This window comes from Balaenoptera physalus (genome assembly GCF_965194825.1).
Source record: "Balaenoptera physalus genome assembly, chromosome: 1".
NCBI lineage: Eukaryota > Metazoa > Chordata > Mammalia > Artiodactyla > Balaenopteridae > Balaenoptera > Balaenoptera physalus.
Genome location: NC_138882.1, coordinates 49,101,879 through 49,121,383, shown reverse-complemented (window position 1 = coordinate 49,121,383; position 19,505 = coordinate 49,101,879). Strand labels below are relative to the sequence as shown.

At 47.4% G+C, this 19,505-nt stretch overlaps 1 protein-coding gene and 1 long non-coding RNA gene across 5 annotated transcripts; both read right to left on the bottom strand.

Moving 5' to 3' along the window:
• Positions 1-937: 937 nt before the first annotated feature.
• Positions 938-5,776, bottom strand: LOC309666512. Its single transcript, XR_014267129.1, has 2 exons — positions 2,297-5,776; positions 938-1,529 (listed from the first exon to the last, which is right to left on the bottom strand). It is a non-coding gene; the product is annotated as an uncharacterized lncRNA (long non-coding RNA).
• A 1,898-nt stretch (positions 5,777-7,674) lies between these two features.
• On the bottom strand, positions 7,675-17,126 carry GLUL (glutamate-ammonia ligase). Of its 4 annotated transcripts, none has more exons than XM_082473325.1 (8): positions 16,978-17,100; positions 15,814-15,927; positions 14,150-14,328; positions 12,667-12,843; positions 10,953-11,099; positions 10,408-10,535; positions 10,003-10,202; positions 7,675-9,422 (listed from the first exon to the last, which is right to left on the bottom strand). In XM_082473325.1, the coding sequence occupies exons 2-8, from the start codon at positions 15,822-15,824 to the stop codon at positions 9,104-9,106; spliced, it is 1,161 nt and encodes a 386-aa protein (XP_082329451.1). In that variant the 5' UTR covers positions 15,825-15,927; positions 16,978-17,100; the 3' UTR covers positions 7,675-9,103. The 4 variants fall into 4 exon arrangements, with proteins under 4 accessions (XP_082329451.1, XP_082329448.1, XP_082329449.1 ...); XM_082473322.1 differs by having other exon boundaries at positions 12,682-12,843; positions 16,978-17,093; XM_082473323.1 differs by lacking the exon at positions 15,814-15,927 and having other exon boundaries at positions 16,978-17,126.
• Positions 17,127-19,505: the final 2,379 nt, after the last annotated feature.

The following is a 19,505-nucleotide window of genomic DNA, read 5'->3' as shown; positions in this document are numbered from 1 at the left end:
AGGCTGACTTCCACTTCTGATTCTAGGATTCAAATTCCTGCACCAACATCTTTGCATGCCAAAGGTCAGTGAAACTTCCAATGAGCATGCATTGACAAGAAAAGAGGATTCTTTGGATGCCTGGGACATAGATGTGGGCCATCCCTACCTCAGCATCACTACTTTTGGCTCCAGATTTTTTTCTTTTTTTTTTTTTGGTCATGCCGTACCATGGCTTGCGGGATCTTAGTTCCCTAACCAGGGATCGAACCCAGGCCCCCCGCATTGGAAACTTGGAGTCCTAACCACTGAACCACCAGGGAATTCCCTTGGCTTCAGATCTAATCTGGAGTAAATGAAACAAAGTGACATTTTGTGGGTACAAATTCAAAACCCTTTAGCCTTCTTTGGCACCTGCTCCTGATGTCTACCCAAGCTCCTGGAAGCAGGTGAGAGTAGGCTCTAATCTTCTGAAATACGGCAGAAGAAAAAGGCCTCAGGTCTCCAGGACCCTCTGGGGCTTTCCCACTCACCAGCCCCTGACTCACGCAGTCAGCATGGAATTGTCTTGGAGGCTGCATGAATGGAGACAGTGTCATGCCTGTTTGTCGTCCACCTAGAACACTCTGTGCTACACCATGCCAGGCAGCTGCAGCCTCTAACAGGACACCAGTGGGCCCCGGGGTGATGCCTGCAGACAGCTGGCGCTCAGCGAGCTTTTCCACAGATTGTGACGTGAAGGAGGCCTCCAGCCCAGCTCAAATGAGGGGCGGAGAACTTTTCAGGTAGCATATCCTGTCACTGGAGACCAAGAACATATGAACAGACAGGAGAAATAAATAGTGTCCTTATCCCCACTCTCCCTTCCAGTTTTTCTCTCTTTTCTGCTCCTCCATTCTTGCTCTCTTTCCGTATTCTCTCTCCACTTCTTTTTTTTTTTTTTTTGGAATCTTTTAAATTTATTTATTTATTTATTTATTCATCTATGGCTGTGTTGGGTCTTCGCTTCTGTGCGAGGGCTTTCTCCAGTTGCGGCAAGCGGGGGCCGCTCTTCATCGCGGTGCGCGGGCCTCTCACTATCGCGGCCTCTCGTGTTGCGGAACACAGGCTCCAGACGCTCAGGCTCAGTAATTGTGGCTCACGGGCCCAGTTGCTCCGCGGCATGTGGGATCTTCCCAGACCAGGGCTCGAACCCGTGTCCCCTGCATTGGCAGGCGGATTCTCAACCACTGCGCCACCAGGGAAGCCCCCTCCGCTTATTTTATTACTCTTCCTCTCCCCTTCTGTGTGACATCTCAGTTGGCTCAGTGTCACTATTCAAAATTTTAGTTACATAATATGGCTTATGAAAGCAAAATAACCCTGCCGCCTGCCATGCCAGGCTGGGTGAAACCCAGATGAAAAAAAAAAACACCTGGTGCTCGGTGCTTCTGGGTTTTCTTGGATTCTTCGCAAGGAGGATCAGCAGAAAAGGGCTTGCATGTTCTGAGGGCACCAGACATCTGAGTCTCTCTTGAGATGAACTCAATCAGGTCTTGGAGCTTTCCAGCCTGTTAAAAGGCAGAGGAAGAACAGGTCAGAGACAAGGGAAGGTGGGGCCGGAGTGAGCGGTGGCAAAGACAGACTCAATGATTAAATAAACGTGAGAACTAGGACAGAAACCTTCCATTCTTTCCATACTCTGTCACCACCTCTGGAATTCTAAGTTGGCATCTCTGCTGAAAACTTTGCACTATACACACTAGTTTAGTAGCCACTAGACGTATTTCTTGGTTTCTCCATTGATGTGAAGACAAAGGGCAGGTCCATATCAATAGTTTCAAGCTCCCAGAAGTGACTTAGGTTAACCTCGTCCCCTGGGAGATGTCCCTGGCTCCCAGATCTTGATTATTCAGGCAGAAATATTAATGCAACCCCCCCCCCCCAGGGGTTTCTCCTGGGAATGCTGTGGTAAGAACATAGTTTTTTTGGGGTTTCTGGGTTTGTATTCGTTCTGCTGAGGACTCGCCTTTTTTTCCTAAGTATAGATCAGGAAAAGGGCTCACCCATAACGTCATTTTTTAGGATTAGAGAAAGTTTAGCCTAGGCTAAAGGGGAATCCATCACACTGTGTATATATCTTCTCCAAACATTTTAATCCAGGTGAAATGTGGATTACAATGACCATCAAGGGCATCTTTGACAGGAAGGAGATATCTCACAGAGGAGCATGCAGGTTTGGGCTTGTAGTGGAGCTAATATGAATGGAGAGGTTGCACCTGGCTTTGGAAGGCCTATAGGAGTCCAGTCTGGGAATTTACTTTATATTCACACACACTTGGGGGCATTTTTGGTCCCTGGAAACATTGTCTCTATTTTCTTGCCTGCTCAGTGTTCCCTGTATGGCTCCCAGAGGACCTTCCTGCTGTTTGGGATGGAGAAAGGGAAAGAAATATCCAAATTATTCCTCACTCCTAATTAAGTGCAGGCATTGAACTGGAAATCCTTAATTCCACTCTCTGACAGACAAGAGAGAATCATTAAAAACAGGAATCAAAGAAATGAAACCAGAAACTGTAAACAAAAGACTTTCTCCCAGGATAATACTTCAATCTTTACTATTGTCTCAGGGCCAAAGCTGCCCATTGCGATACATTTAAAGATTGGCCCAAGCTCAAGAGGTGGAGCTTTTCCTTCCTCTAAGCGTGGACTGAATTTTGTGACTCAGTTCCAGCATATAGAGCATGGCAAAAGTGATGGGATATCACTTCTAAGATTGGGTTATCTCTCTCTCTCGCTTTCATTTTCTTTCTTGCTTCACTCACTCTGAAGAAAGATGCGTCATGAGTGGCACTGTGGAGAGGCCTGTGTGGCAAGGAACTGTAGTCTCCTGACCAGTCACGTGACTGAGCTTGGGAACAGATCCTGTAGTGCAGTCACATCTTCATAAACTGCAGCTCCGACAGTTTGACTCAACCTCCAAAGAAACTCTGAGGCAGAACCACCCAGCTACGTCACTCCCAGATTCCTGACCCCAAGAAACCGTATCAGATAATAAATATTTGCTGTTTTCAGCTGCTATATTTTTGGAGTAATTTGTTATGCAATGATGGGTAACACACTTCAATGCTTTCAAATTGTATATATCCCTCAGGGATGGAGAGTACTGGGTTAATTTCCCTGGGAAAGATTGTCATCCAGCTTTAAGATTCCTGTACATGAAGCAGGAGTCTTCAAACAGAGAGAAACTGTTCTCTCTAACCTAGAAGAAATGAGTTTTAAATAGGTTAAATATTCCTATTATTACTCATACTAAAATGTTGCCTCATATTTTTCCCCCCAAAGAAACACTGTGTCAAGGTGTGACTTGTTCATTTCTTTCAGACTTCTCCAACATCCCTGACTTTCTGAATTTAGCTGTGAACCTTGATCACAAATAAATAACTAAGTTGAGAGCAGTCATCCTCCAAGAAAGCAAATTTAACCCTTAACTGCTTCATTTCACGGTAGAACATGGTTCACTGCACGGAATTCTAAATCCAGAAGGAATTTCAGGGATGTCCATAGCTTATCTCAGGCTGATTCTATTAGGATGGTGTCAATTTCTGTACAAATGAATCATTTAATGCCAGATAATCTAGGTATCAATGTGTTCCCAACTGTCCCCTCCTTAGGGAAGAGAGGAACCTGCAAGACTCAGCTGTTTCCAGGATAGAGCAGTTGGGCTGATCATCCTTGAAGGCCCTGCATTTGGGACCAGGGAGAGGAGACTATTTCTGGACCAGGTAATTTGGGATGAATGGCAGGAGTAAGGAAGCTCATACACAAATCATTAACATCTAAGATTCATGCTTGTGATAAACTGCCCTCCCACCCCCATCCTCCACCCTCTATTCACTTCTTTTAGCCACTGACACTGATAATGACCTTTCCAGTTAATTCGACAAACATTTATCAAAGGCTTACATGGCTACAGTGCCTTAAGTAGGTTAGGCCATAATGTATTTATGTAAAGATGTTAATAGGGTGTCAGTTTCTGGTTCCTAAGCCCACCTAGGAATGAGTCTGGAGGTAGGTTATTTGGGGAGGAGAAACCCAGTACATTCATTTCATGATCCTCTCTTGTAAAGAAAGCCCTGGGGAAGTGGATTCTCCTACTATACCGTCTCTCTTAATATATCACAAATTCCTTGCCAGAGACCGGACAAGTTACTTCTCCTGCCCTCCCCCAATCCTCTTTCCTCCCTTCTACCAGTATGATACTGTACTTCATTATATAGCATTATTTGAGTAGTTATCAAAACAGCTCAAAAAATCATTTGAGGATAAGCTAGTATACATAGCAATATGCCCAGAAGTCTCATACTGTTTCATGATGCCAATGACACTCTTTTAGCTGTCAGAGGGAGGGGCATGAAGAAGAGGAAGAATTTCTATTCACTTGACACCCTCATTCCTATGTTTGCACCAAAACACCAAAAAGTAGTGCCTATTTGGTCTGCATTATATCTATTAAATTTTGGAGGTATCTTGAATGCGTCTCCCATTTAACGTCAGTAGAGCAGAATAATAGTCACAAAGGAGGAGTTATTCTGAATCTTTACTGAAAGGCAGGTGCAGAAAGGCTGTCATGCAGAGTTTAGATTTGATGAGTGTGCACCCACTGGAGTTAAGCCTATAGATCTGCTGACTATGCCATAAGGTGGAGGAGTAGAGGAAGCTGGGACAGTCACAACCTCAAGACAATGCAAGTAACTTCATCTGAAATCCATGAGAAAGAGGACAACTTGCTGAGGTCCAAGGCCCTGCAAAAGCAAGTCATCAAATGACAACAGGAACTGCATAGACACTTCCTCTGTAACATGGGACTAGGACACCACCCCCTTTATATCAGAGGGGCTCCAGGCAGTGAATCATAGATAAACAATTAGTTGACAGTGCCCCAAAACTTCTTGTCCATTACGCCCAGGAGAGGGTAGAATTAGAAAGGGTTGGCGGTAGAACCATGCTTTGAGAATGATTATAGCATCTATGTCCTGCCTCCCCACTCCTAGTGACAGCTTTTCAGACCAATGAATCTGCTTGAATATGTACTGCTTCTGGAAGAGATATTCTTAAGTTCTTGTCTCCTTTATAAGGTGCTATAGCTTTTGCAGAAGGTTCGTGTAGGGTACCTGGATTGTGTTCTAATGTGTACATATATGCATATGTCCCAACATGGTATGTGTCTGTATTTTATATATGTGCATATATCTGCATATTATAAAATCAAGTTGACTTTTTTTTTTAATGAGTAGCTGGTGATTGAGCTAAAGCCTATAAAATGATAGGGCTCTAATCAAGTCAAACTGTTTACAGTACCAATCTACCTGAAGCCTTTGCAATGACATGGTAACTTGCCACTACTCATAAAGCAACACGAGGCTCTTGGCAGCCTGACTCCAGCCAGACCCAACCACGCCAGCAGTCATTAAAAATTCAGTAAAACAGAACTTCACCTTAGTGCCATGACCAGAGTTAAAACACAGTCAAACCACCAAGACCTCATGGGTTTAACACCACCCAATAGAGTTGTGGGCTTAAAGCTTGCAAAACTCGTACTTAAAAATAATTCATGAAACAAGTCCTGCAGGCACCATGACAGGTCGGGATACAGCCCTGAGAAAGAAAAACAGGATCCCTGCTTTCATGAAGTTTACAATCAAAAAGTCTAGTGAGTGAAGGGCTTTCTTTGCAATAGCAAGTTACTTTTCAAACTTTGTACTTTTATTGGTGTAAGGGCCAAGGAGTAGCTGGAATTAACTAAGTGCAGCCTTTGGTGAGTATTTGTTTAGGAAGTTCTTTTATCCACTAGGGTAACATTCTACCCAGCAGCGCAGATCTGGCTTCTTAAATGATCCCAGTAGTAACCATCCAAGGAACTCCTTGGAATCCTTTATCAGCTCCTTGACGTTCTTCTACTAGCTTGTGTTGTCATTTAGCTCTTATCCAATAACTGGCAGGATGGAATTAAGGGAACTCGTGTTTAAAATGGAGAAACTCCTTTTGTGAATACTGGCCTGTCTCTTTAAGGCTGAAGGCTTGGCCGTCATTCTGTTTAATCTATCACTGATAAAGTTATCACGTAGCCTAGTGTCTGCTAAATGAGCTATAAAAACCACCTTAGAAATACAAGGGGATTGCACTGTGACCTGTAGGTCAAAGCTAACTCTATGTAAGAGGGTGGAGAAGGAAATATACTAGTTGTTTCCACCTAAATCCTGATCACATTGAGAATTCCTTTCTACGTAATCTGTCAGAGAATTGCTAACAATGAGCACACAAGCAGAGTGCTCAGGTTATTTCCTTAATGTAGTGCTTGCGCTGTGCAGAGTACCCCTCACCAAGAACTGTGTGGGTGACCCAGGGAAGGGAAGCCAACTTCGGCTGGAGAGAGGGAAATAGAGCTTCCGTTGAAATAAATAATTTATCAGCAAAACCTGGAAAACGCTGAGAGCAAGAGGGCACTCTTAATAATCATGCCAAAACATGGTGCAAACTGGGACCACTCCCAGCAAACCAATAGATAAGATCATCCTACTTTGAAAATGGGACATAGCTTAGAAAAAAAAAAAAAGCAAATATCTAGGATTACCCAAGACTAGAGCAATAAGCACTTGCCCAAAGAAAACTCATCTCTCTCTATAAATTCGCTGTAACAGGCACCAGCTACCTCCAAACTGATAGAGGACACTACTTTTTAAAAAGGTAATTACGATTGCCCACAGTACCTGGTACCTTACAAGGTCGAAGGATGAATAAGTGTTTTTGCTAGAGGTACGTGCACAGCACTGCAGAGCAGGAGGGAGCTCCTACCCAGCCTGATGTGGAAATGAACTAAGATAGGAAGAAGCCAGGACGGGGTGGAAGAATTTCCAGGTAAAGGGACAGGGAGCAAAGGCACCGAGGTGTCAACATAGTGCTTTCGGGGGTATCACAAGCAGCTCACTGGTCTAGTGCAAGGAACGCGTATCCAAGGCATGTCTGGGGCTGCCTTGCCCTCAGCACAGCCAGCCTCGGAAGGCTTTAACCAGCGTAGCAACGTGGTCAATATTTGCTATTTAGATGAATCACTGGCAGCTGGGCACAGGATGAAATGGAGACCAGTAGGGATAGTGAGACCAGTTGAAAGCACACTAAACGCTTTAGGCTGCTATAACATTAAGCCAGAGGGGTATTCAAAACAATGTGATAGCATGATAGGTCAAAGCCAAGCTCTGGAGCACATGCGAGGAGACAGTTGGTGTTTGTACCCTACTGCAAAATTCTAAGGCTGGGATATGCCTTAACCCAGATATCCAAATTCCCAAAGCACAGGAAAGATTTGGTTGGCAACAGAGACTCAGGAAAGATGTTTTTTTAATTCCAAGAACAGGTAAACGTGAACTTACTTTGCCTCTTTTAAAAAACTCCCCTTTTTTGGTAGTAAAAGGGAATGAAGTGGCACATAGGGATTTAAAAGAATCACAAGGAATCAAGTCAGAAGAGATCTTATAAATGTTAGGTTGATTTATAAGAGCTGCTCTGGGCGGTTAACACAGTTTGTTTACAATGAGTAGTTATCTAACTCTGAACATACTGTATGTACATGGCAATTAGAAGTTGTCATGGGAAGAAAAAACCATAGCCCGCCTGCTGCAGCCAACACAAAAACAGCCAGAAACACTAGGGGAAACGTAGGGACAAAGGTGGGGTTTGTTTTTATTATAAAAGAAAAAAAAAAAAAACTCTTCAGGAATCTTAACAAAGGAAGGGAATATTTCACACTCAGAGAATAGACACCAGGACACAAAATTACAAGTGTTTTGACTCCAGACCTGTCCTCATCTCCTCCAACAGCAGACATGGGAAGGAGACAGCTGAAGCAAACAAGCAATTCTGCAAAACAAAGACTTAGAAACCCTACAAATATGATTAAAATCTAAACTTCTGTTTTGCTTTAAAAAAAATTTTTTTTTTTAATATATCAAAAGGCCTGCTTTAGTGACATGCTAGTCCCACCAGAAAATAACCCCCAAAGCCCCTTGTCAGTAACATGCTCAAGTTGACCAGCCAACTCATATTTCCAAACCCCTGTGTGTACAAGTACGTGTGTGTCTTTTGAACCGTGTGTGTCTTTTGAACCGAAGCCCCAGGGCTCAGGTGATTGCTGCTGCTTCCGAGGGCTGCCACAGCCAACCTGTGTCAGCCTCCCCAGAAGGGTGAGCAGGGCAGAGAAGCCCTGAAGCGGTAGTGAGGGGATAAGAGCCCAGCAGCCAACTTGTCAAGCACCCCCCCACCACCCCACCACCCCCCGCAAAAGGAGACCCTTATTCTTAACCAGACTACTCAACTCAAATTTGGCTCCCTGTGACCAGAAGGGTTTGTACTCCCTAAGGAGAAAACACACATTTATCTGCACACCCGTATATATAATTTTTTTGTTTTTACATTTAAATATAAAAATACTACTCTGCTTTGTGTTATAAATGGAGGAGCAAACAACACGGAACTCTTTCTTTTAAGGTAGGGCTATCCATCCATTTATGCTGAGCTTGTCAGGGCATTTAGCCCCAGGCAAGGGAAGCACCACACCAGGAGATCTAGGGCATTTTCCTACCCGATTTCCCACCCTTCCTTCTCCCCTAATTCTCACTTTTAATAGAAAGTTGGTTATATCCTTTATAAGTAATGGAATTTCTCACCAAGAAAGGGAAATCCTAACGTTACCACAGAATCAAGCCCCCTGGACCCCACTCAGCTACCACGCAGAGAAAGTCCTCCCCCTCCCTTCACAAATACTATGCTCTCTGTCTGGATAGCTATGCTTATTGGACAAACACACCTGATTAAATGGAAGCAGTGGTTATGTTTCCCTAACCCCGCCCTGACTAACGCACTAGAAAGCTTCAGTGATAGGGAAAAAAAATGGGGGGGGTAGGTGGGTATGAAGAGATTAAGAACTTGACCCCTCTATCCTGGCCAAAGAAAGCAAGAGTGAGGAATAAAAAAAAGACCATGATATCCCACCCTTTGAGTTAACAGCTATTATGACAGGTGAGAGGGGCAAGAGTGGGAGCAGGATGTAGGATTAGGAGGGGTTTTGACGGCTGCAAGTCTAGTCCACTTAGTTTTTGTACTGGAAGGGCTCGTCGCCAGTTTCGTTGAGAAGACACGTGCGGATGAGGGCTTCTGTCACCGCAAAGGGGTCACAGTTGGCAGAGGGGCGACGGTCTTCAAAGTAACCCTTCTTCTCCTGGCCGACAGTCCGGGGAATGCGGATGCTAGCGCCACGGTTGGCCACACCGGCAGAGAAGTCGTTGATGTTGGAGGTTTCGTGGAATCCAGTTAGGCGCCGGGCGTTGTCCAGGCCCCCCTTGGGATCGTAGGCTCGGATGTGGTACTGGTGTCGCTTACTTAGTTTCTCGATGGCCTCCTCGATGTACCTGGAGGAGACAGTTAAGATGAGGGTCCAACCTGCCACCAGGAAACCCGCCCTTCAAGGGCAGAGGAGCAGGTGTGGATCCAAGAATGGAGTGACATCTACCAAAGACTGTTTTCCAGGGTCTAATTCACCAAAACACGGCCCCAGGAGAACAAATTCTCCACAAGGGCAGCACTTTGCCTTGTAACCTGTGTCTCTCAGTGCTCAGAAGAGTGCTAGACATGCAGTAGATGGCATTTGTTGAATGAAAAGACCCCAATCAAGGACTTTCTTTCTCCCACCCGCAGGCATTAAATTCATTCATAAGCCTGTACTGTTAACTAATTTAGTTCTTACTAAAGACTTTCAAATGCATTCATCTGTGTCAACTTTCCCCTATCACCATCCTTGAATCCTACTCCTAGAGTATTTTTTGGGTACTTTTCAAATAGAAACAAAATGACAGGATCAGAAGACAGTTTTTGAAGCCAAGGGCTAAGGTACGAACTGAGAAGGCGGCTTACTCATCCCCAATACATCAAACCCTTGGCAAGTATTCTTGCCAAGAGAGTGAAGCAGCCCCAGCAGGAGGCGGCACTCACTTCAGACCATTCTCCTCTCGCATGGCCTTGGTGCTGAAGTTGGTGTGGCAGCCGGCACCGTTCCAGTTCCCAGGAATGGGCTTAGGATCAAAGGTGGCAATCACTCCGAAGTCTTCACACACACGATGCAAGATGAAGCGGGCCACCCAGAGATGATCTCCCATGTCGATTCCTTCACAGGGCCCTATCTGGAATTCCCACTAGAGAGAACGAGAAGACTGGCCTTTAAAGCAAAACCCACTGCTCACCCCAACCCAGAAGCTCTGACGTGTGCACCCTTCTCACCTCTAACTCCAAGCCACCTTGAGGACTTCGGGTTAAGGAGCGGGGCCCCAGAGCAGCCCTTGCTAGCAAAAGTCCCCACTCGCCTCTAGGCGGGGAAGGTGATGGACTAGAGCCATTTACCTGGGCAGGCATGACCTCGGCATTGGTGCCCCCAATCTTGATGCCGGCATACAAGCAGGCCCGGTAGTGCGCCTCCACGATGTCCCTGCCATAGGCTTTGTCTGCTCCCACACCACAGTAGTAGGGACCTGCAGAGGCGTCAAGATGGAAGGTCAAGAGGCAGGACATCAAGAACATTCCTATCTATGTGAGATGCACGGTCCAAAGTCAGAAGTCAGAAAGCTCTCAACACTTGCTCTCTCTGGAATCACCATCCCTGCCTTCACCTGGAGGTGCAGGAGTGGAGTGCAGGGGGCCCTCCTGGCCACATTCTCAGTAGGGCCAAAGGTTTTCCCGCAATGTTAATGTCTCAACATCCACGTCTGGATTTGGGTATAGCACGAGGGCTCTCTCTCTTTACCGTATTATTTCAGCCAATCTCAGGGATACTCCCCTAGCTTTTTGATCCACAAGGATTCACTCCCATCTCTGGAGAGAGAGAGACTTTCCTTGCTAATTAAGCACTTGGGGAGGAGCAAGATTCACCCCTCAACAAGGGGACTTACCTTGGGGCCCAGGGAAGCCGTTGGAAGGCCAACCAAAGGGATGCCCATCTGTGCCCATGAGAGTATATTCCTGCTCCATTCCAAACCAGGGGCGCTGGTTGCTCACCATGTCCATTATCCGTTTACAAGTGTGCCTTAAATTGGTCTCTAGGAAAAAGAAAGAGTCAACACACTATTAGAGACATATGGACAAATGTACCGAATCCCTGCATTGACGGGAAATAGTCCCTGGGCTCCAGGTACTTGAGATGTTGATTATAAGCTGCATTGACCCAGTGTTAACCTTTCTGTGCCCCGGTCGGTGTAAAAGGGGACGATAAGAGAAGCTATGATTATATATCTGCAGGGAGACTCTCAAAAGGCTTTATTTATAACTAAACTGGGTTACAACAAAGTCACATGGGAGTGGATCCAGGACAGAGCAAGTTTTCACCTTATCTGCAAGCTGGCTCCTTCCCAAATACCAAATGTCAGGCACTTAAACCCTCTATTCACAAAAGAACTGCTTCTAGCTGTCAGATTTATTCCTAGTTTCTCAAGCATTTAGAGCCAAATCTACAATTTTTATTGAGAGAATCATTTGCCTATTAAGAGCCTTACATTCCAGGTGAGCAGATAAAGTGCTAAGTTCTATAGTACTGGTTAGTACAAAAAAATAAAAATAAAATAAAATGCGACAAGCTCAACTGGGAACAATTTCTAACCCAGAACAGAACTTTATAGACTCATTATGGCTGTTTCACTATGTCCCAAGAACCATTTTAAGACCTCTACGTTACATCAAAGAAAAACCCCAACTTCGTCTTCCTAACAGCCCTGAGGTGGGTATTACGAGTCTCCGCTTTTACAAATGAGAAAATGAGGCTCAGAGATGGTAGGTAGCCTGCCCAGGGTACAGCACAAGCAGCAAAGTCAGGAAACCCTGCTTGTCGACTTCAGAGCTCAGGCCCTTTACCACAATTTGATAATGCCTCTCAAAACAAACACAAGTAAGGTCCAGAGTCACTAAGTGACTTGCCAAAAAGTCTCACTGGCTGAGTGTGGCAAGAGACTTCATGGAAGTGAGACTCCAGCTGAGCTTAAAAAGGTGAATGGTGGAGAATTGGGAGCAATGGGTATGCCAGACAAAAACCAAAGGTGCAGTTACAGCAAACCTCAAGGCAAACGTTATGTTATCAGTGAACCAAGATGCTCTTATTTTAGTCAGTGGACAGAGAAAGAAGACAAGCTCTCCGGAATGAAAAGGCAACCAATATTTAACATAAAATTCTTCTCTATCATTTGCACATACTAACTCAATTAATCCTCTAAACAACTTTATGAGACGGATTTCATTATTTTCCCCATTTTAAAATCGGGGAAGTGAAAAGTATAGGGGAAAAATGACTTGTCGAAGTTCATACCAAGTAAGTGACAGATCTAGAACTCAAACCCAACATTCTAACTTCAGAATCCGTGTTCTTAAAATATACAGGCAGGAGAACTCCCCCGGCAAACAGATTTAGAAGAATCCAATGTCGTTTTATGGAACCAACAATGGGAGGATGGACCATACAACCTCTCTGAACAAGGAAGTTCAGGACGGAGAGGTCCATGTCCAATCCTTCAGACTTCTAAGACAGTTCTGAGATAAGCTCGTCTTTCCAATACCGATTTTGGAATATCCTCTCCCGCCCGCCTTTACAATTCATGGATTGGGGTGGGGTATCCATACCTATCCTATACACACCTGCAGGCTTTCGGTTGTACTTGAAGACTTCACAGAACACCAGCTTGTTGGGGTCCTTGCGGAAAGGGTCCCGAAACATGGCAGCAGGGACGAGATACATGTCACTGTTGGAGCCTTCGGATTGAAAAGTACTAGAGCCATCAAAATTCCACTCCGGCAACTCTGGGGTAAAAAGAGAGGGGAAAATTATAGTCAAAATGCACAGGAACTTTTCAGGTCTTCACAAGATCTATACTCTCTTGTCCAGAAAGCCAGTGAGGCACGCATGACTGCCACTATTAACATGCAAACCCTGAGGTTCGCAGGTAGCCCTAGAGTCCTTCCTATTTGAGTTCCAAGTAAGACCATTGCATCACTTTCTTAAAAGAAGTAACAGTCACAAGAACAACCTAAGAATGACGTTTCCTCCGTAAATAAGTCTACTGGACACCAAGGAGACAAACTGGATATCACCAGTCAGTCAGTCAGTCAGTCCTCATTTAAAGTATTGAAATAGGAGAAATAAAGATTCTCTGACAGCCAATTGTGTTGCTTCTTTCTCTAATTCCTCCCCCCACTGTGTGACGGACTGTCCTAGTTCAAGTGGTGTCCTTATTTTAACAGATGAGGAAACAGACACTAGCCGGATGACTTATTCAACGGTGCTCCCATGTCACTTATCCACACTATGTTTTAAAGGCCAGTTCCTTCATCACTCCAGTTGACTATGAGTTCTCCGAAGGAAGAGACCAGACTCTCATCTTGTATTCCCAAGGCCTATCCAATACCTGCCACATAGCAGGTGCACAGTATATGCTTTATATTACAGTCATTCATTCATTTGCTCAAATGTGAACATTATCAGAAGAGTAACCTAACCTAAAAGCAGGTAAAAGATGATGGACCACGGTCCCTTTCCAGAAGGAGAGTGGCTATGGTTTGTTCTAGACCTAAAGAATGAAGTTGTCACAACTCATATAATAGCTCCTGTAGGATAAGCAATCAGCCAGTTTAAGAATTTCCAGAAGTGGCATCAACTAAAAACTAATGAGGGCTGGTCCTAGAGACCACTTTAGGGTGTTTGTTTTGCATGTAGAACCTCAGTGACTCATGAGTCTGAAACAGCATTCAAAGAGTTTGTAAAGTAGATGGCATAATCAGGTTAGAGCGGTGGTTTTCAAACTGGGCTCCTGGCGGTACATTAGGGCCAATTAAGTAGGACTGCCCAAGTCAACAAAGCTTCCAACCCCTCTCTCCCCCCAGACTTAGTCTCTTTTCCTGCAATATACTGGCTTCCACGCAAGATGTCATTTAAATGAAGGGGTCCATTGCTATTAGGCTTGGAGGCAGTGTAGGAGCTTAATGTTGGTTGAATGAAATCTGAAAAGTCCCGCCTTCGAAAAGCTTTACAAACAGAGGCCAAATCTAGTGGCTTGGTCTCAGGCTGCCGCCCACCCTCATGCTGCTCCCACCCAGCTCAGCCTCTCACCTTCTATACACTTGGGCTCACAGTCGAGGGTCCGGGTCTTGCAGCGCAGTCCTTCTCCAGTACCGTCAATCCAGATATACATAGCTTGGACTTTCTCACCCTGAGGCAGGGACATGTACACCTGCTTGATGCCTTTGTTCAAGTGGGAGCTCGCCGAGGTGGCCATGGTGGAAGGTGTTCTGGAGAGAGACAAAATAAAATAAGAACACCAACTCCAAACAGATCCTCTGACGCAATAAGGACAATTAAATCAAGAAGCAGCGGGAGTGGCGGCCCCTCCCTTTGGAAGTCACACACTCAAAAGTACAGTACGTTTATTTAACTTGCTTTCAGGGAGATTAAACTTTTATACTAGACAAAAGTCTCCTTATAAGCTTCCTCAAGCCAGAATCTAAACTTGTGAGCACTAAGCTCTACTTTTTGCAGTTTATCAGAGGTAGAGGAATTGTTTCATTTTTCACACTAAGATACTAGAGGGAGGAAAAAACCCCCCAAACACAATGAAGATACAGAAGTTCTGAAACAGAAAGTCTGCAGAACAGACATTGTCTCCAAGTAAAATCCAGCCACAGAAAGGCTTGGCTGCTATGATCTCTGGGTTAAGTCTTCCCTTTTTCTCACACCCCAGAGGATATCTCAGTAAAAAGGCCTTTTGAAGATTCCTCCACCCTTCCAAAAAACAAACACCCCCCCCCCATTTAGTTGGTAGGATGAAACAAGGGGACTAGCTAGAAGATTTAAGAGGCTGGTGGCTTCCTAAAAGAACAGCAGTTATTACAATTACCAAGATGTAAAAATAGCCAATCCAAGTTGGATCCTAAGACACACGCTGGCATAATTTGCATCAGTCTGAGGCAAAGTTCTCACTTCAGAGAGGAGGTTTAAGTTTGACCAGATTCTTCCACCAGAAAACTTTTCAAGTAATTAAGAAATTCCCACTTCTAAATCAAAAAGCTTTGGGGTTTCAAAAGCTGAGGCATGCTAAAAACTGCGAGCTTCCACCGCAAAACCTCTGAAAGAAGAGACACTGAAGCCACAAAACCAAACCTCAACATTAAGAGGAAACGTCCTACTCCTCCCTCCGCTGTCGACAGCCCAGGGTGGCTGGAAAGGGAACACACTGTTCTCCTCCAATGACTTGGGTAACTTTCTGAAGTACAGTGGCAGAGTTTCTATGGGCAACCGTCCATGTTTGCCCAGCTGAAAACATAACTGCTTCTCCCTCCAACAGCCTCCCCCTCCCCCCCCAAAAGAGGAGAAGCTGTCTGTCAAGCAGTGTTAGCAGACAACCACTAACTTTGCCTACTTCCTCTAGAAGACTTGGTCAGTCAAATCCCACCCCCGACGCCCATCCTGCCTTTAAAAGCCAGAGGGAGCAATCCCTGACCCTTTCAGCTCCCACTAAAAGCTATAACCCGGTCTCTGGCTTTCGTCCCCAACCTGTTACACCTCCAATTTCAAACCACGCTGTCTCTCTTTAAGCCTCGGATCCTGCTCTTTTTGGTGACGAGTTGCATGCCAACAGCCCGGTCTACTATATCAACTGGTGCCGCCGAGGTGCCAAGATTACGTGGTGGGTGCTGGGAGGGATGGGATTCTGCAGTTTTTAGCTGTTTCTGCAGCTGCAGTGGGAGCCGGGGTCCTCATCCCTGCTCCTCACTCACCCCAGCCACATAAGGTCAACGGTATCGATGCCCTCCTTAGCCTTTCTCCTTTTGGAGTAGCGTTCGCGCCTCTCGTGGGTCTCCGGCTCTCGCTGGTCCAGGCACCGGAGCTTTCTGGGCGAGGGAGACGGAGAGGGAGAGGGAGAGGGAGTCGGAGAGCGGTCGGGATCGGACCGGGACGAGCAGGAATGCGAAGGCTGGTGGGTCAACGTCTCGATCTTGACTCGCGGTTTCTCTCTGGCGTTCACTGAGTAGGCGACGAGATCGAAGCAGTTGGAGAGGGACCCCGAGGACCGAGACTCTAGGTCGTCATCTTCGTTCGTGGTCTTCTTCACGGATTTGCGGCCAGGGGAGGATCCCCGCTTCCCGCCCCCGGGGTGGTTGGGATAATCCACTTTGAGAGCAGCCCTTTCCCACAGAAAGGTCCCGAAAGTCGGCGCCCCGCCCCTTGGGCCCCCGTCTGGATCTCAGGGCCTAGCCGAGGGGGGCCATCCCTCCAAGGCCAGGGCTAGGAGGAGCGGGGGATGGGGACATCCGCCGGAGGGACAGCGTGCCGCTGCTGCCCCTGTCCGGCCGGCCAGGCCTCTCCACCCGCCGCGCCCGCAGGCCATGCCGCATCCCGGGCTCCCCATTGTTCAGTCACAGGGGTAGGCCCCCGGGAGCCCGCGGCGGGAGCGGGCCGCACCACAGACGCTCACAGCCCCTCGCCGCCGCGCAGGCGGCTAACCGCGACGACCGCCCCAGGGCCCGCCTCCGCGGAGGAAGAGAGCGAGGCTCCAGCAGGGGACCACTCCATCCACCACGCACACCACACGGCCGAGCCGGGGGCGCCGGGCCCGGGCAGTGGCTCCACAGCTCGCCCTGCCGAGCGACCTCCAGGGGCGGCGCTTAGGACCGCAAGCAGCTGAAGGAAGATCAAAACAACTCCCCGCCCTTCTCGAAGCCCTGGCGACTCGCGCGCCCCGCCATCGCCAACCCAGACCCTCCGGGAGGCACGGGCGGCGGAAGCAAGCGGGAGGGCCCGCAGGCCGGGGCGCAGAGTAGAGGCAGGAGGTGGGAAGGGGCCGAGCCGAGCTCAGCCGATCGGTCAGAGCGCGGCGGCTCGGGAGGCGGCGGGGGCGGCGCGCGACACTTCCGAGCCCCCCGGGCCGGCCAGGCGCTTACCTGGGCGGCGAGCAGGCGGCAGGGTGGGCAGGCCGTGAGAGCGAGGTGCGGAGAGGAAAGGCGAGGAAGCCGGAAGAGCTCCTTATACAGCCGCCTCTTCTCCCATTCTCGGCTCTGCAAGGCCGTCTGCGGCCCCGCACGCTTTATCGGCAGCCGGGGCCGCCCCCGGAGCCCTGATTGGCTCCCAGAGGCCCAGAGCCCGGGCGGATCAGCTGATGCGCGTCCCGGCACCGCGGCCATTGGGCGAGCCGTCGAGCGGGCGCCGCCGGGGTGGGGGCGAGCCGGCCCGGGAAAGAAAGAAAGGGAAAGGGCGGTGGGGGAAGGGGGTGTGGGGGAGGGGAGCGAGGAAGGGCGGGGCGGCGGCGGCGGCGGAGGGCCCAGTGCCTGCCGGGAAGGACCCCGCCGGCCCGGGCTGCCGCGCAGCGCTGCGGCGCCCCCGCCTGCCTGGCCTGGGGCCGGCCCCGCAGCCCACTGCTGCCTTCAGGTCGGATATTTTGCGGGAGAGTTCTCTCTTTTACTAGATCACACTGCACGCCCCAAAGCTCCCAGAGGAAATTCTGACCCACGGGCACCCACTTTTGCCTTTTGTTGTTAGAGAACCCCCGGCCCCCTTTCCCGGCCCTCGGGTCAAGTTTGTGAGGGAGCTCGCGGGGCGGGGGAAGCCCTGGGCTCGCCGCAGCCGTGGCCAGGCGTCGGAGGGGGCGGCGCAGAGAGGGGGCTGCCGGAGGTAGGCCTGGAAGAGCCCCCTCCCCGGCTCTCTCGGCGGGTTTGGGGATGTGAACAGAAGTCTAGGATCTCACATTGGTAGTGAAAGTGCTGTGTTTTGTCTCATTCCACAGAAGGGATCCTGGCGGGCGGAGACACAAAAGTCGGGAGACCTGATTCGGCCTCTGCCACACCTGAGGCAACTCTCGCAGCCTCTCTGGGCCCAACTTCCCTCATCTATAAATAAAGCGGGACTTCCCTTGGTGCAGTGGTTAAGAATCCGCCTGCCAATACAGCGGACACGGGTTCGAGCCCTGGTCCGGGAAGATACCACATGCCGCGGAGCAACTAAGCCCGTGCGCCACAACTACTGAGCCTGCGCTCTAGAGCCCATGAGCCACAACTCCTGAGCCCGTGAGCCACAACTACTGAAGACCACGCGCCTAGAGCCCGTACTCTGCAATAAGAGAAGCCACCGCAATGAGAAGCCTGCTCACTGCACCTAAGAGTATTCCCCGCTCCCTGCAACTAGAGAAAGCCCGTGCACAGCAACGAAGACCCAACACAGTCAAAAATAAATAAAATAAAATAAATTAATTTTAAAAAATAAAATAAATAGATCGGTTCAAGAAAGGACCTTAAGAGTCGCCCATCAGATTTGAAATTCTGTTCAATAAAGCGGTTCAAGAAAGGAACTTAAGAGTCGCCCAACAGATTTGAAATTCTGTGTGCAAACTGTTTCCCGAGGGCAGCTGAAAGGAAGGTGAAGTCTTGGCGTCTCCCCTTTGAAGCTCAGGGTATGTCAAAAATTGAGAATTCCTGAAACGAATTCTGTCTGTTTTTGTTTGTCAAGTAATTTATTGCACGTTTTTGTAATATGGAAAATGAGAATCAGTACACCTTCCTCCTCTCTCCTCATAGCCTTGCTATGATAGTTGAGAAAACGTGTATGTGAACACAATCTTGAAGTGGATGCTTGTCAACAGATACACAATAATTACATACATGTATATATATATACATATATATGTATATATATATGCTGTGTATACACATCATACACAACACACACGTGAATATAATGTTTTCATTGCTACCAGTGCTATTACTTGATCATACTATTTTTATTGCCCGAATCCATCTGATGGTGTCTAGCCTTTATTTCTTCTTTCAAGAGCCCCAGTATTTGAGACTTTGAGGTTTTCTGTTTGAAGACTAAGAAGTCATGTTTCCAGGGCCTTTGGAAGAGGAAGGGAAGAAGTTTGCTCTTCTGGTTATTTTTTGTACCACAAATATGGAAAAGAAATGTTGCCTGTGACCACACACACATAACTTGGCTTCTTTGGTCAACATCCCTTCCCTGTGAGAGTGTGTCTAACACTGTAGTGATTTAAAATGAGAGATGCAAGATTCATCTCAAACAGGGGCTTTTGGTATGTTTCAGACAGGTAACATTGTGGACCAGGTAAGTCGCCTTGCAAGTGTAAGGGATTCCATCCTTTGTGTGATCCTTCGATATGATGGTTAAAAGCTGGGCTTCAGTTCAGGCAACGCAGGTTCAGATCTGGGCTTTACTTCTTACCAGCTTTGTGTTGGGGTAGATACTTAGCCCTGAAGTCTCAGATTCCTTGCCTCCAAAATAAGAATAACAGCTACCTTATATATTGTAAGGATTAATTGTGATGGCACATGCATATAGTAAATTTTTAGAAAAGAGCAATAATAATTATTATAGGCCAAGATAATCTGATGGGATTGGGTTATTTCTTTCCCCACCAAAACCTGTGAAGTACAACTTTCTAACTTCATGTAATGCTCCACCA

What these genes read in the sequence shown, in the direction of transcription:
- GLUL (XM_082473325.1), bottom strand. An exon ending in TGAGCCCAAGTGTATAGAAG is followed by an intron (nt 12,844 to 14,149) that starts GTGAGAGGCTGA and finishes TTTTTACCCCAG; the next exon opens with AGTTGCCGGAGTGGAATTTT. An exon ending in CGAGAGGAGAATGGTCTGAA is followed by an intron (nt 9,423 to 10,002) that starts GTGAGTGCCGCC and finishes TGTCTCCTCCAG; the next exon opens with GTACATCGAGGAGGCCATCG.